This window comes from Puma concolor, chromosome E2 (assembly GCF_028749965.1).
Source record: "Puma concolor isolate L17-30 chromosome E2, mPumCon1.1.hap2, whole genome shotgun sequence".
Lineage (NCBI taxonomy): Eukaryota > Metazoa > Chordata > Mammalia > Carnivora > Felidae > Puma > Puma concolor.
The window spans coordinates 7,858,246-7,875,298 of NC_141681.1; the positions used below are offsets into that span (position 1 = coordinate 7,858,246).

General features: G+C 40.6%; 1 protein-coding gene and 2 long non-coding RNA genes across 11 annotated transcripts in view; 2 read left to right on the top strand and 1 right to left on the bottom strand.

Annotated features, from left to right (window-relative positions):
• Positions 1-17,053, bottom strand: part of LOC147573348 (uncharacterized) — a 125,863-nt gene that overhangs the window by 105,777 nt on the left and 3,033 nt on the right. For 8 of the 9 annotated variants that reach the window (XR_015244651.1, XR_015244656.1, XR_015244657.1 and 5 more), the window contains exon 2: positions 2,144-2,407. This is a non-coding gene — a long non-coding RNA (uncharacterized LOC147573348). Of the gene's footprint in view, positions 1-2,143; positions 2,408-6,248; positions 6,378-17,053 lie in introns of all 9 variants that reach the window. The other variant, XR_015244650.1, reaches the window with a different exon arrangement.
• On the top strand, positions 1,784-14,865 carry GCSH (glycine cleavage system protein H). The gene is made up of 5 exons (XM_025920621.2): positions 1,784-2,060; positions 5,421-5,500; positions 6,682-6,745; positions 12,563-12,694; positions 14,212-14,865. The coding sequence occupies exons 1-5, from the start codon at positions 1,913-1,915 to the stop codon at positions 14,307-14,309; spliced, it is 522 nt and encodes a 173-aa protein (XP_025776406.1). The 5' UTR covers positions 1,784-1,912; the 3' UTR covers positions 14,310-14,865.
• On the top strand, positions 6,753-8,386 carry LOC147573349 (uncharacterized). The gene is made up of 2 exons (XR_015244658.1): positions 6,753-7,256; positions 7,497-8,386. It is a non-coding gene; the product is annotated as an uncharacterized LOC147573349 (long non-coding RNA).

Here is a 17,053-nt window from a genome sequence, read left to right on the forward strand (position 1 = left end):
AAAGAGATGAGTGGACCCCTTCTGACACACTTGAGAGAAAAGATCACAGGCAATTCTCAGGTGGTTGTACCAAACGTGCAGTGGGATGACCTTTTAAATCTCAAGCTATGGATGTTACAATGATTATCAATTAGGAAAAAAAATAATTTGTGATTAGCCTCAATACTTATTAGATTTAAAAAAATGACACACTGCCTATTGTTTTGGTGGAAGGGCATGTGATACAGGTCACAGACTGACACGTGACCTTGTTCTTCCCACCAAATACATCAGTAGAGCTGGGAATAAATATTTTAGGGCATAGTTTGCATTGTGCTATATCGGCTTATAACAAAACAACAATAAAAACAGAATATTGATATGAGAAGCTAGCCAAGATCTGCAGTCTGGAGTAGACCACTGTGAGACAGTCAGCATCCCAAAGGGAGGCAAGTGGCAGACCTTACAAGCAGTTGACCGTGAGCCCAACTAGAGGTCAAGTCCTGCTACTGCCACCTAGCAGCTGCTAAAGCTAGACATGCCTTCCCCATTCCACTCCCGGGCAAGCCAATTAACTTTTCTGAGCCTCCCATTCCTCATCTCTGCAACGAAAGCAATACGTATCAGAAAGGGGTTTGGAGAGGATTAAAAAGGTAATGTTTGCACAGTCCCAGGCATATAGCAAGGAAAAGGAAACTGGAGCATGACAGCCCTTGCAAGCACTGCACAGATGTGCTAACAATGCCCATTTTGTAAGTGGGGTGGAAGCTCAGTGCAACAACATGGAAGTCTCCCAAACATCCCTTCACACACTCACATACACACACGCTTTAAGGTGTGTATAATAAGGAATATGTGAAGATGACAATCGGTAATAATGATGTGGAGCTTGAGGTGTTTTTCACTCCACTGTTTCTTCACTGATTCCTGCCCACGCCATAAAATTTGTGTTGACGGTGAAGTCTTTCCCAGAACTTAATTATTTTCTGTCTCCTTGGATGGGGACAGGACTTCTGTTTTTCTGGAAAGGCTTTGGTCCCAGGGCTGGCTACTTAAGCAAGGAACTGACCATGCTGGGTTTCAACTTTGCCCTTTGATTGCTCCTCCATTAGCTAACTGGCTCCCATCCAGTCTCCACCAAGGAGACACTCCCGACCCTTGGACAAGTCTTTGCTTCTCTAGGAGCTTCTGTCTGTCCCCTGCATGGGGTACCCAGGCCTCTTGGGATCGGTAAAGTAATAAAGTGGGCTCCTGGATTGTTTCCAGTATTTCTCAAAGTCAAACAGAAACTATGTGTCAGAGCTACCTGGGCCAATACCCAACCACAGTCTCCTTTGAGAATGATTTTGTTTAGACCTGGCTATGAGTCCCGATCTGGGTGACCTTGATCCTCTGTAGAAGCACGGGAGCATACTTAACGGGAATGGGGACACTCTATCTTTCCCAGGACCTCAGAGACCCAATGGCACGAGAATGCCCGCCCTGCGAAGCCACCTCTGCCGGAACCCTTCTCACTGCCCGGGCGGGTCCCCCAGGTTAGCAAAGCTGGAGCTGCTGACCTTGCACTTTCACTGCGGGGAAATTGACTCCCGGGAACTAGGCCCCGCCCGTTCCCCCCCAACCCCGCCAGCGACCCGCGGCGCCGCCCGGTAGGGCTCGGCCTGCTGCAGTAGGCCCCGCCCCTGACCCTCAGCCCCGACCGCAGGCCCTCCGCCCCTCTCTAGCGTCGCCCTATCCGAGGTCGCTCCCCGCCTGGAGTCCCCGCCCCCGCGCGCTGCCCTACCAGGCCCCGCCCCTCCACACCCGGGCCCCGCCCCCGCCCCTCAGACCAGCCGGCTCGCTCCGGCTCGCTCCAGTCCGGGGCGCCCCCCGCCCCGCCCCCATCGGCCGGGGTTCCCGAGACGTTGCACCGCGACCCCGCACCTCTGCGAACATGGCGCTACGAGCGGTGCGGAGCATGCGGTCTGCGGCCTGCAGCCTGCGCGCCGCCTCCGCGCCCGCCGCGCCCTGCCTGCCGCGGCCCTGGGGGCTGAGGGCGGGCGCCGTCCGGACGTTGCGCACGGGCTCAGCTCTGCTGTCTGGTAAGCGCGGGCGGGCACGTGGGGTGAGCCCGGCCGCTTCGGGGGAATGGGCTGGGCGCCTCCGTCCCCTCGTCAATGCTTACCTCGACTGTCCTGTGCTGACCACCCGGGTCTAGCGACGCGACCACTCTGCCCACGCTTTCTACTGCTGGGATCTCCGGTTGCGTGGCCAATGCTGCCTCCCTAAGTGGCGTGGCCGACACCGCAGCCTTTGTCCTGCGGGCTGGGGAGCCAGGAGGAGGAAGCCTGGCACACACGCGCGACCGCTCGCTGCTGGAGAACCGGGCAAGCGTCGCTTGGCTCCTTCGCGACCTTAGGTTATCTTGCATATGTGTGTATCGTGGGCCCTGAAAGTGGAGACATAGTAGGCTTTAGTTTGCTATGTGGGCTATCACTGAGAACTCTGAAGTCAAATTAAAGCAGGAGCACTTAGTGAAATTAAAGCACGGGAGCTAGATTTTTACCAGCAAAAGCGAGCATATCTTTGAAGATTTGGCCATTTCCCAAAAACAGTGATACAGCCTTTTGGACTCATACATTCTGCTCAAGTCTATTGAATCGTGGATGTGTTGGGACAGAAATGAGGCCTCACACGGACTTGAAACTGAAATAACCAGGAGCCCTGCCCACAAATATCTGATCATCTCTGATACTTTATATTTTAGCGCAATTATCGCCGCAGAAAACGTTTTCTTACTGCGTGTGCAAATGCTTGAGACACTAACTGCACCTGCAAGAACTCAGGCTCCTTACTTTAGGGTGAATAGGTCTGTGATGGCTGTTGTCTCATTGACTGTTTCAGAAACCTGTTTGGAACTGGAAGAATTGATAACATTTATTTATTCCAGTCTGAAACATAAAGCTGCTACTCTCGTTGCTAATATATTCCTTTAGTTCTGTTGGTGACACATATCAATAATTACCGATTTGCATACAAGAGGAAAGCATATCTCAGATAAGAATTGAATTTAAAGTCTGTTTTTTTGGTTATTCACTGTTACATCTAGTTAAATATTGTCCAAAATATCAACACCCATGATCTGGTTGAACACCAAGGTTTTTAAAACCGAGACCCAAGTTCCAATTTTGATTCTACCTCTTATTAGCTATGTGATCTGGGGCAGTCACTTAACTTCTGAGTCTCTTATTAGAAAAGTGGAAATGATAATGCCTACCACACAAAGTTGTTGGGAGGCTGAAATGAAATGAAATGAAATGAAATGAAATGAAATGTAACCTCTCTGTACAAGTAGCCTGACAAATAGTAAGTCCTTGGTAAATGTTACTTGTTATGAAATATAGGATCAAATAATAAAAAATAATTGGCCAATATTAATATAGGTTATCTGGCTAGGGAATTAGAAGGGACTTTTTTTGGGGGGGGGGGAGAGTCTCCATGCTCAATGTGTGGCTTGAACTCGTGACCCTGAGATCAAGAGTCATGCTCTACTGACTGAGTCAGCAAGGCACCCCACATAGTGACTTTGAAAGGAAGAAAATGCAAACACATAAATTACTGAAAACACCTCATTTTGAGGCCCAAAACGATGTTTTTAAATGCTCAGTAAGAAAGTAATTATTTACCTAATTTGTCCACTTTTTCCCTTTTGGGCCAAGGGTTAAAGGAGAATTAAACTAACTCTGGTCTTTAGCCTCAACAGCTTGGTCTACTAAAATGTCTTAGGGACTTTTAAGTTAAGTGGACGTTCATGCATTTACCTTACTAATGCTGCCTCTCCTCTAAACCTGGGGTCGCTCAATTGCTAAACTGAGTGACGGCAGCCTTACTCCTAAGATTATCTTTACAATTAGGCAAGATGGCAAGGCCCAAATCAAGACAGTTGTCTTAGAGAAGTCATATTTGTTGTCCAGCCCTTACTTTAAGGTGTATTTGGATTTGAACTGCTCATATTTAGTATTGTAATCAGCCAGTTCTACAGCTGTAACAGGGAGAAGTGAGTGTTGTAGCCAAATACCTATGTAGATATTTTGTTCAAAATCTCCTTTACTTAATAAACTAAACTAAAAAGTTATTTTACTCCCTCAAGTTCTGAGTGCTGTTTGCCAAGCACGGTGTTTAGAACTGGGAATACAAGTGAAAGTGGGATAAACCATGCTTTGCTTGCTTTGTACTTAGACTCCTTCCTGGGGAGAAGTGACAAAGGGGCTGTATGCGTAGCTCCTCAGGTGCTCTGTGCTTGTATGGTCAGGACTCAGGGAGACTGGTGCAGTGTTGTGGGAGTAAGCTGGATGGCCCCAGAATCCAAGCTTGGAGGGCTAGAGAGGCTCCTGGCAGGAAAGAGGTTCTAAACTTGAAGTCCAGAAAAAGCCGTGCCGGGAGAGAGTGGCAGTCAGAGCACCAAGTATGAACTTTTACATGGAGAGATCAGATTGACCTGAAGCAGTTAACTACTTGAAGTGGAATGAAGCAAAGCAAGTTCTTTTGTGACAGATTCCGACTTCTTCCAGTGAAGAATACGAAATTGAAGTTTTTTAATGATTAGGGGAAAAAGAAAGGAGTAGTTGCATTGTGCTGCATATCAGAGCTGTGAAATCAAAGCAATTTAAGTACAACTATCTTTTGGGTAAGGGGAAGAGTGAACCAGCAAGGCTTACTCTAAAACAGGATTTGAGGTAGTGAACCATTTTCCCATTAACTTCTGATGCATTATTTTTGGAAAAATGCTTGGCCTCAGAATATGATATATATATTTAAGAAGACAGCATATGCTTTAAACAATTTTTGTTTCTTTAAAGGACAGTAGCCACTTTCAAGGACAAGGTTATTTCAATTAAAATGAAATCTTAAGAACTTAGTCAAGTTATATAATTTGATCCAAGTCGTTTTCATGCCTGTAAGATTCCACCTTATAACCAAGTTGCAGTGAAGTCCTCTTAGGTCAACTCTACACAGAGGCTTTTTTTTTTTTTTTTTTTTTTTTAGGTTAAGTCATTTATGAGCATTTATAAGTATTATAAGCATTTATGTTCCCTCACCCACATCCGTCTATAGAGGAACACACTACATTCTGTAACACAGATCACTAATAGATAAGTATACTTTGAAATGTGCCCCAAAATCGTTTATATGTGTGATTTAGACTAATGTCGGAATAATCAAATCTCCAAAAGATGCACCAGGTGTTCACATCGAGCCACCTTCGTCTAAATGATCCTATTGTTGAGAAGATGTTCTGTCTTCACAAGATCTGGTTTTTCCTGGGCAGTGTACTGAAAGGCAGGGTCAGTAAGTCAAACACAAATACTGGGAAAGTCTTGCCTTTCGACAGCATTGATACGAAAAGTGCTTTTTAACAAGTGGTGCCACTGCTTTTCTGAAATACTGGTCTTCTGTTTTAGTGCGTAAATTCACAGACAAACATGAATGGATAACAACAGAAAATGGTATTGGAACAGTGGGAATCAGCAATTTCGCACAGGTACTGGATTGTCTTGAAATACTTAAAACAGTCTGCGCTTGCCTAATTTGGATTGTCTCTACCTTTTAAAAATTGTTTATTCTGCCCCTTAGTATTTTGAGTTCTTTCAAGAACATCAATCATAGGTGAAGCAAGTAAAAATGTAATTTAGTTAGGGCAGTATATAGTGTCTTAAGAGATTATTGAAAGGTTAACACTTAAAGGTAAACATACCTTATTCAGGAAAGAGATGTTTGTTCCACTTGGGGTAGTTAAGGAGAGAGTAAGAGCAAGTAAAGGGCTAGAGTGTTGACAGTGTTTTGTAGATCCTGTGGAGCATCCGTGATCCATGATCCATGTGAATACACGCTCCAGAAGGAAAACCTAAATTGGCACAGATTGGACCAAGGCGGAACCCTTTATTTAGCCAATCTTTTTCTCTTAATCCCCCACTGATCCCTTATTGAGAAATTATGCAGAAGAAAATGAGAAGGCAAGTAACAGTATGAGTCCATGATTTTTCCACTGGGTCTGTGTGTAGGGTGGGGCTGAGAGGGGAAAGGGGGCACTGAGAATCAGTGGCAACTGTATCTTCACTGGCATTTCTGTGTACCTACTGAGGCCCGTACAGCAGCGTGCTGTGTACAATACTGTACAAGTGTCGTCTTCCCCTCCTGGAGTTTATGAGGGGAATCTCCTACATGGAAGACAACGTACAAAGCATCACAAGATGGATGGCATGAATAGTACAGGGTTGTAACTCACTGACCTGATGGGGAGCTCACTTCTTAACAAACAGAGTCAAGGTCTTCATGGAGTACAAGGCTTGAGGACTATGATTTGCAGATCAGGAGGTAGGATTTCAGCAAATACGGGAGGGGAGATGGCCTAAGCAAAACTGCAAAGGTGAAAAAGCACAAGGTGTGTTTCTTCTCCGAGGAGCTCTAGTACATGGGGGGGTGGAGGTTGTGACCGGAGTCGCTGCTGCCTGTGGGCCAGTCTAACTGGTGGCCTGTTTTTTTTGCAGGTCCTGAGCTAAAAATAGTTCTGCATTTTTAAAGTTGTGAGAAAAACCAAAGAATGCGGCCCCTCAAGTGTAAAATATGCCCTATCTGAATGATAGAGTATTGGTGTTTGGCTTGTTTCTATTCACTAGGAGGTTTAATTTGATTTCTTAAAGGTTATTGTTTTGTTTGTTTTAGGAAGCTTTGGGAGATGTTGTTTACTGTAGTCTGCCTGAAGTTGGGACAAAATTGAACAAGCAAGGTATTTTTCTCATCTTGGTATATGATTCATGCCTTAAGTTTTCTTTACCTTGAATAATAACTTGTTTGCACCTAGGGTCAGTTAGAGTGCTTTTTACTCAAGTAACAGAAAACTCATCTAAAAGTAGATTTAACAGTTGAGGTTTATTATATCTCCTTCAAGAGGTCTGGAGATAGATGGATACAGGATTGGCTTATTGGCACAGTGAAGGGTCATCAAGGACATGACTTCTTTTCCTACTGTTTCTGCCTCTTTGTGTCAGAGGTCACAAAATGGCAGCAAAATCTTCAAGCATCGCTTTCTTAAATGGCCAGATCCAAAAGTAGGATGAGAAGGTAAAATCTGTTTTTCTTTAGAGGCAGGAAAGAGTGGGCTCAGGAGTCAGAACCTCATTCTAAATCCTGACCCCACAATGTATCAGCTGTGTAATTTTGGTGAAATTAATTTGAGTCTCATCTTTAAGTTGGGATGATAATAATAGCAGCTACCTCACAGTTGTTTAAAGATTAAGGTGAAGGGGCGCCTGGGTGGCGCAGTCGGTTAAGCGTCCGACTTCAGCCAGGTCACGATCTCGCGGTCCGTGAGTTCGAGCCCCGCGTCAGGCTCTGGGCTGATGGCTCAGAGCCTGGAGACTGTTTCCGATTCTGTGTCTCCCTCTCTCTGCCCCTCCCCCATTCATGCTCTGTCTCTCTCTGTCCCAAAAATAAATAAGTGTTGAAAAAAAAAATTAAAAAAAAAAAAAAAGATTAAGGTGAAATTAAGCATAATGTTTAACATAAGATGAGTGCTTGATGATGTTAGTAGAACCAGGTACATTATTTATGGGCTCTGTCACATATAGAAGACAGCCCTACAGAATTGAAGTGTCTGTTTTTCTAAATATCTTTGACAGTATTGGCCATAGGTTTTTCTGCTGAAACTTTCCCCATTATTTATCTTGCTTGAACTTTTTCTGCTTCCTGGCTCTCAGTAGTCCTATCCCTCTTTTTGAAGGTCTTCGTAGGAACCTTTTCCGATATCATAATAAGACCCTTGTGATTGATAATCTGTGTCCATTTTCTTCGTTCTATACATGAGAGCAGTTGTTAATTTTCTTTTATGGTGTTTTATTTACTGTGATCCACTCTGCTGCTCTCAAGCAGGAGATCCTGTTTCCAAACATCTCTTCCCAGCAAGTGAGCAGCATGAACTTGCTTTCTGTGCTGAAAAAACTTCTATTAACATAAGTATCCCTAAACTAATGAATGCTCTCTTTAAACTTTCTGCTAAAGGTGCTTATAAAATTAATGCAATTTACATACAGTGAAAACGCATGATGTATGTACAATTCCATGAGTTTTGACAAACACTTTATAAACCTTGCCCATTAAAACCCTTCTCAAGACAACCTCTTCTCTGATTTATCACCATAGATTAGTGTCGTCTATTTAACTTCATTCAAAAGGAACCACAGTTTATGTCTGGCTTCTTTTGTCCAGTATCATGATTTTGAGATTTATTTATATTGTGACCTACTGTTCATATTTTGTTGAATAGTGTACCATTGTGTAACACTTTAATCTTTCCCCTGTTGATGGATGTCTGTATTATTTCCAGTTTTTGGCTGTTAGAAATAAAGCTACTATAAACTTTTTTGTGTAAGTCTTTTTTGTAGATGTCTTCATTTCTCTTGGGTAAGTATATGTAGAAGTGGAATTTCTGGCTTACGCGTAGTAAGTATATGTTTAACTTTGGGAAACTGGCAGTTTCTTACAAAGTGGTTGTACCATTTGACATTCTCACTAGCAGTATGAGAGTTTGTAGGCACTGCACATCTCACTGTGGTTTTAACTTATCTTTCCCTAATGACAAATTACTGTTGAACACCCTTCCACATGCTTTTTGCCACTCACGTTTTTTTTGTTGTTGTTGTTTAGTCTCTAGTCAAGCCTTTATCAAATTTATTTGGGTTCTATATATTCTAGATTCAAATCCTTTTTCAGGGCTATTTTTTGTGAGTATTTTGTCATATTTTGTGATTTTGCCTTTTAATTTTCTTGTGTTTTTTTTGAAAAGCTTTTAATTTTTAACAAGTGCAAGTTATAATATTTATATATAGAACATTGTATCTTCTCTAAGAAATCTTTGTCTGTTTGCATAGTTCCCATCTTATACACCCTAGTGCCATGGGGGTGCTGTGGGACATTTAAAATTTTTGCCCTCTTTTGGACCCCACACAACTGATAGCTCAATGGAATTAACAGTTCCAATATTAGATCTCACTGTGTTACCTTGGGTAATGTGTCTTTGAAGCAAATACTGCATGAAAATAAGCAAGGATCATCAAATAAGGCAGTGGTTGTGTTCAGGCTGATTCTGTGGTGGCGAACTTGTATAGCATGCAGCAGCCACATATCACTAAATAGTTGTAGTTAAAAATGAAAAGTAAGTTACTCAGATACTTAGGGCACTGGGAACCGAGAAAGTTTGAGCAACTCTGGCATGTATCAAGTTTGCAAAGGTACTCTCCGTGTGTTTTTTTTCTTGAAACTTCACAATAGTTTTTGCTTTCATTTTCAGGCCTTATTAAATTCACTGTTCTTATAGTTTTGTAGATTCCTTTGGATCTTCTATGTAAACAATGTAATCTGTAAATAGCTTTATTTCTTATTTTCAATCTTCATGCATTTTATTTCTTTCCCTTGCCTTATTGCACTAGACCAAGCCCTCAGTGTAATGTTGAATAGAAGTGGTAGGGTAGACATCATTGCCTTGGCCTTGTTCCTAATCTTGGGAGAATGCATTGAAGACTGCATCATTAGGCATGATAGTTTGCTGTGGGGTTTCTGATGGATGCCCATTATTAGATGAGGAGGTTCCTTTCTATCTAGTTTGCTGAGAGTTTTTATCATTTATGGATGTTGAATTTTGTCAAATTTGTTTTATCCATCTATTCACGTGATCATAGGGGTTTCTCCTTTATTCTGTTAATGTGATTAATAAGATTTGTTATTTTAGAAAGAGGGAGCACGAAAGCAGGGGAGAGGGTCAGAGGGAAGGAGAGAGGATCTTAAGTGGGCTCCATGTTCAACCTGGACCCAGATGCAGGGCTTGATCCCAAGACCCTGAGTCAGAATCAGATGTTCAACTGATTAAGCCACTTTGGCACCCCAAGATTGATTTATTTTTAAGTGTTTAATTAGCCTTGCATTCCTGGTAGACATGATGCAAAAATTGTCTTTTAAAAATATACTACTGGATTTGATTTGGTGATTAATAATTTTCATATTAATATTCATGAGAGATACTGGTCTTTTATAATGGCTTTGTCAAATTTTGGAATTAGTTATATTGTTTGGACTAAGTTTGGAAATGTTCTCACCAGCTATCTTTTTCTGAAAGAATTTGCAAGATTGGTATTATTCTTTAAATGATAGAATTAACCAGTGAACTGTGAGTCAGATGATTTCATTGTCGGAAGGTTTTTGACATGTAATGTAATTTCTTTAACAGGTATAAAGCTATTCAGGGGCGTCTGAGTAGCTCAGTCAGTTAAGCTTCCACTTCAACTCAGGTCATCATCTCATGGTGTGAGTGGGTGGCTAGTGGTTCGAGCCCCACATTGGGCTCTGTGCTGACAGCTCAGAGCCTGGATGGAGCCTACTTCAGATTCTGTGACTCCCTCTCTCTCTCTGTCCCTCCCCCACTTGTGTTCTCTGTCTCTCTCTCTCAAAACAATAAACATTAAAAAAAATAGATATAAGGCTATTCATATTTTCTACATTGTCTTACTTTGGTTTTATTATGTTTTGGGGGGAGTTTTTCCATTTCCTGTTGTGAAATTCAGTGTAAAAATGCTCATTTTTCATTTGTTATCCTTTTATATCTGCAGGATCTACAGTTAAGAACCCCTGTTTTGTTCCTTCATATTTGTAGTAATTTGTGTTTTTTTTTCCCTTGATCATTCTTGGTAGCTCTTTATCAACTGTATTAATCTTGAAAGAAGCAAATTTTCATGGTTAATTTTCTCTACAGTCCGTTTCATGCTCCTATCTTTGTTTTCTTCCTTCAACTTAGATTTAATCTGCTCTTATTTTTCTGACTTCTCACCAAGTATTTTCTACCCATATGGTAAAATGCTGTCTCCCTTGTGGTGGACAGCAGCTAAAACGGAAGTCTAATTCTTCTGGCCTCAGCTGGGACACTTGGGAGTCCGCCTCGTGCATGCATGGCTGAGGGATAGTTCAGAGACCTGGGCAGAGTTTACACACAGGCTTTTTGGTGCTCCCTTTTAGTTTCTCTCTTTTGGATTTCCCACCTCGCTTTCCAGTAGCTGTGGTGGCCTCAAACACTGGTCCTCTGGTTCCTTAACGCCAATTAAGACTGAGATTTTCTTTCAGAATTTTGGCTGCCCCACATAGCACAGATTGGTGCCTCTCTTCGGGCTAAAAGCCATTGGAAAAAAAAATCACTATTCCTTCTTTCAAGTGTTGTCTACTTTCCGTAAATTAACTGCTTTTGTTCGTGTTTTTCTAGTATCTTTAGAACCCAGGTCATTTGTTTTAAGATGTTCTTTGTAAATGAAACCCAAAGATATTAATTAATTTCCAGCGCTATTTTAGCTATGACCCACAAATATGGGCATGTTGTATTCTTATCATTCACTTTAGATCACTTGATGTTGTCCCACACGTGACTGAGGCTGTTTTTTCAGTGCTTTAAAAATTTGTCAAAAGACTGAAATAACCAATCTAATTGGTTAATTTCAGATGCTCTTTCTTCACATTCCCTGACCCTTCTGTTACTGCCATCCAGTGAATTTTATTGTAGATATTATACTTTCCAGTTCTAGAATGTTCATTTAAATTTCATTTCTTTATAGGTATTCCCTCATGATGAACATAAGATGAACTTTTAAAAGATCTGAACATGTTTATAACATATTTATAATAGCTACTTTTAGGCTCTCTGCTTATTCCATTATGTGGGTCTATGGGTCATTTTGGGATCTGTTAACTTTTTCTCTTCATCATGGCTCTCTTCTTTTAAGGATCTCAACCCTCAATTTCCAGCCACCTTGGCAGGCCCACATTCTGTCCTCTGATCCCTCAAGCAATTAAGACTGGTTTTCTGTTTGTGTTCTAGTTACACTGTGCACTTTGAGGCAACGCTGTCGGCACAAATTATGCAAATCAAGATCACACCCAGTTTGGGCCCCCTTTAAGGACTGACTTCTCTTTTAGTCGCTCTACAGAGCCTTCATATCATTGTTTTTTTATGTTTTGTTCAGAGTTTATAATTGTTATGTGCAGGAAGGCTGGTCTGATAAGATACTTCACCATTATTGGAATCTCCTAAAATTTTCATTTTCAGAGCTACAGTAAATTGAGAGAAAATTTTTACTGAACTTATTAAATACATTGGTATTCAGATACATCACCATTTGTTGTCACTCTGTCTAAAACAGATAGATCCACTTTACTGAGGATATTTATACCCTTCTCACAGGTGACAGGAGTATGACAAAAATCTGTGGTTTTTTTTTTTGTTTTAGAGAGCTGGGGAGAGGGGTAGAGGGAGAGAGAGAATCTTAAGCAGGCTCCACACTCAGCGTGGAGCCCAATGCGGGGCTCAGTCCTACCCTGGGATCATGACTTGAGCCAGAATCAAGAGACCCTCAACCGGCTGAGCCGCCTAGGCACCCCTATGGTTTTATTTTTAATTAAAGATATTTAGAATGTTTTATCATGCCTGTATTAAAGGTGACTACTCCATATTTTATATGTTCAGGTTACTGACTTGTGATATTTGATATTTTCTTTAATTTTCTCAATTTAGAGGAGTTTGGTGCTTTGGAAAGTGTGAAAGCTGCTAGTGAACTCTATTCTCCTCTATCAGGAGAAGTAACTGAAATTAATGAAGCTCTTGCAGAAAATCCAGGACTTGTCAACAAATCTTGTTATGAAGATGGTAAGTTGTTGCTAGAACTTTTTCAAAGGATTATTGCTACAGTTAACATTTAACCTAGATTCATAAAGCAAGCTTCAGCTGATTTTAACTTCATCTTTTTGCACTTTTTGATAGTAAATAGGGATGTTTTGCTGTAAAAAAAGGGAAAGACAGATTAGCTCAGTATTGAAGCTTATGTTTAAGATCTCTGTCATTGAAAGCACTGCCTTATTTTAGAGTTCTTGGTATCACCGTTGGGACTCTTTATTTTCCTCTTCAGACACGAAGTACCCAGTCACCCTGTGTGGTGTGGGTGGCGGCAGAGGAACACCCACTGTGCCAGGTGCCAGTTTTCTCATACGGTCATCTTCCCAGTAACCTGGGGAAGTATGGGGGGCAGCAATTTTCTCCATTTTGTACATGAATTGAGGCTCCAAAGGTTTTATCTATTAAGGTCGCACAGCTAATAAATGGCAAAACCAGGATTAGCTTGCAGTTCTCTGTTGCCTGTCACCTGCCCCCTCTAACTCAACTACTGCTTTCTGCTGCCATTCACCTCAGCAGTTACACTGTTTCTTCTGGGAGAGAAAGCTGTCCCTGGTCTGCGTATCTGGACAATATACGCGATTCAGCAATATAGCGATTCAGCAATTCTATACATTACTCAGTGCTCATCATGATAAATATACTCCTTAATGCTCGGCTCCCAGTTCACCCATTCCCCCACCTACCTCCCCTCTGCTAACCATCAGTTCTCTATAGTTAAGAGGCTGTTTCTTGGTTTGCCTCTGTTTTTCCTTTGTTTGTTTTTCTTAAATTCCATGCTAATGAAGTCATACGGTATTTGTCTTTCTCTGACTTATTCAGTTAGCGTTATACTCTCTATCTCCATCCATGTTGTTGCAAATGGCAATTTTTTTTTTTTTTTTTTTTTTTTACAGCTGAGTAATAATCCATTGTATATATACCACAAGTTTGTCCGTTCATCTATCAGTGGACACTTGGGCTGCCTCCATAATTGGCTACTGTAAATAATGCTGCAGGAAACCTAGGGGAGTGCATGTATGCTTTCAAATTCGTGTTTTCGTATTTGGATAAATACCCAGTAGTGTGATTACTGAATCATAGGGTAGTTCTGTTTTTAATTTTTTTGAGGAACCTCCATAGTGTATTCCACAGTGGCTGCATGAGTTCGCATTCCCACCAGCAGTGCATGAGGGTTTCTTTTCCTCCATATCCTTGCCAACACTTGCTGTTCCTTGTGTTTTTGATTTTAGCCATTCTGACAGGTGTGAAGTTGAGTCCTTAATCCATTATGGTGGAAACTATTCCAGCTTTAATTCTTTTCAGTTGTGATATGCAAAGATATTAACTGAATTGTTAAGGCTAAAATATAACTCTCCTTGAACAAATAATGAGTGATTTATGTCAAGAATACTAAGTTTTGAGGCACTCAGAAATTTTTACATTTTGAACACATTTGACTTTGACACTTTAAAAAGATAGTTTGGAATATGATAACTGTTTTTTGGTTGCAGGTTGGCTGATCAAGATAACACTCAGTAATCCTTCAGAACTGGATGAATTGATGAGTGAAGAAGCATATGAGAAATACATAAAATCTATTGAGGAGTAAAAATGGAACCCCTAAATAAACTAGTATGAAACAACTTAATCTAGCATAGTTGTCTTAAATTAATGGTGCACAGAGGATTTAAAATGGCAACTTTTAGCAATACCAGTGCAAAAAGAAACTACTTGCAACAATGTTAATGAAAGAAAACACCCCTTAACTTTCTAACCATTGCCTATGAATACAATGTGTATATTTTTTGCAACACCCTATGATTTTTAGGCTAGGCTCTAGTTATAATATTCAGAATCCTGAAATTATCTGTGGTTAGAAATTAGTTATAAAAACTATGTAATTCCAGGATAACAATGTCATCTTAAACCTTTGGGAATTTTCACTTGCTTACATCTATCCCTGGATTGGGGTCAAAATACTTAAATGATCTATCTATTGGAAATAAATGGCAGTGGAGAAAGGTCTGTTAGTTGTATAGTGTCAGATAAAGAACAATATTATCTTAATTTTGTAATATACTGTGCTTGCTGGTGCTATTTTTATATGGTGAAGCAACAGCCTTGCAGGAAGATAAATAGTTTAATAAAACATTCAACTTCATTAATCATGTATTTTGTTTTGTTGTTACTATTTCATTTAGTGACTCTGCTAATATTTGTGAAAATGCTAATTTTAACTTATGGAAAATTATTTAAGGAACTTATTTATTTTTATATGTATCTTTTTTTAAGCTTATTTATGTATTTTGAGAGAGTGTGTGAGTGTGCATGTAAGCAGGGGAGGGTCAGAGAGAGGGGGACAGAGAATGCTGGCAGGCTCTGTCCTGTCGGCACAGAGCCCAACATGGGGCTGGAACCCACAAACTGAGAGATCAAGATGCTTAACTGAGCTACCCAGGTGCCCCTTGTAAAGGAAATATAGGGGCACCTGGGTGGCTCATTCTGTTGGGTGTCCAATTTCGGCTCAGAGCGTGATCCCACTGTTTGTGAATTGGAGTCTCACATTAGGCTTTGTGCTGACAGGGCAGATCCGGCTTGGGATTCTCTCTCTCTGCCCTTCTTGTGCCCTCTCTTTTTCTCTCAAAATAAGTAAATACACTTAAACACTAAATAAAAAATAAAAGGCAATTTAAGCCATAACAATGAAGAGTTCCAGGAAAATGTTTTCTTTTAGTCACAAATAAAAAAGACCTAATTGCCTGATAGTATTAAGTACCATTTTTTGCTTATCTTTAACATAATCAAAAGGAAAGCACTGACTTATTTTGTTTTTATCCTGCTAAGTTAGAAGAGAGAAAAGGAAAACAAGGAAAGGTAAAAGTTTGATCAACATAGCACATAGCATCCTTAAGTAAGTAAACCACATTCAGGTTTCCATTTTAAGTAATGGGAACAGCAGTAGACATAGTGAAACTTTACGAGCTCCGACACCGACTTACTGAATATTCTTTGCAGCTTAAGCAAATTTACAGTGCCCAGTGATAATTTTAGGTTGCTAATATAAGTACACACAGCGAGAGCAAACACCTCTATCATTTTTCCCAGTTGGTGCAGGAAAAGGGAGGTATTCAAATACTACCACCTTCTGACGGTGAATAAACAGCAAAGGTGAAAACCTAAAGGAAATAGGTAAATCTTCCCTGCTCCTCAGTAGAAAGAAACCATCCTTTAATGGCCATGGCACTGCTGAGCTGTATCTCTGCACCTTTATCAAGAAAGTACCCAAAGTATCTTGGATGACTGTCTCCCTGTATGTATAATTGTTAGTTTTTAATTATTAAAAATTAATTTGGCTCTCTGCTTAGGAAATAAGGAATGAGTAATAATTACATAGATTTACTCTTTCGTTTTGAAGATATTCTCATACATTACCTGTGACGATCAAAATAATAGCCAGAGCTAAGAAGGACAGACCCGTAACTACCACCATTTCACAAAAAAAGGTGGTGGAGAGGATAAGACACATAAAGAGCTGGGAAGTCATTTAAGATTTTCACCTTTTCTGGTTCATTCTTCAGTTCTTTAGTTCATGTTACTATAAAGATACTTAAATTGGAATCGGGGTGGTGGGGAGGGAAGATCAATGTGCTAAAGGAGGGGGGAAGCAAGGAAAAATGGCAGTCCTAGAGTGAAAGTACATCAGTGATTGTAATCTCAAAGAGATGGGCAGTTTATTCTCTCTCCTGTCCTTTCCCAAAGACACACACTTGCCTTATTAGGCTCACTCTGAGTTTTCTCCAAGAGCAGAACATTATGGCAACTTACTCTTGCTATTTAGAATACAGAACCATTTTGACCCTTGTTTCTATTACAATGCTGCCAGATATAACAGGCATCGAATGGCCCTCCATAGAGTAAATCAACAGAATTTAACTTTTCTGATCTCCTATTCCTTTTGAATGGTTTTGGTCTTAATAGGGCAGTTTAATAAAAAGTTTTGAATAATGCTTGCTGATAATTAAAACTCAAGAAATGGAACAGGTTACCCAAGAAGTATTAAAGATTTTGTTTTTATCACCTCAAAAATTATATTATCGTCTCAGAGTTTAAAGAAGTTGAAGTGTTAAGTTTTAAGAAAGAAACTGCTATAGGGCTCTCTGTATAGGTGTGCCAGTATAAAATTAGGCAGGTATTTCAGATAAGCTCTCAGCAAATCAGAATTCCTGAATTTTTCCAATTTTTCTGGGGCTAAAATACCAGCACTGTTCACCTTCAGTTTTAAAAATTATGCTAATTGTAACTGTCTTCATTACTGCTTAGCAATCACTGTATTGTTTCAGACCCAGTCGCACA

Excerpts from the sequence above, each read along its gene's own strand:
- GCSH (XM_025920621.2), top strand. The coding sequence starts at position 1,913 with ATGGCGCTACGAGCGGTGCGGAGCATGCGGTCTGCGGCCTGCAGCCTG. Across the intron at positions 6,746-12,562 it reads GACAAAATTGAACAAGCAAG|AGGAGTTTGGTGCTTTGGAA; the intron begins GTATTTTTCTCA and ends TTCTCAATTTAG. Across the intron at positions 12,695-14,211 it reads CAAATCTTGTTATGAAGATG|GTTGGCTGATCAAGATAACA; the intron begins GTAAGTTGTTGC and ends TTTTGGTTGCAG.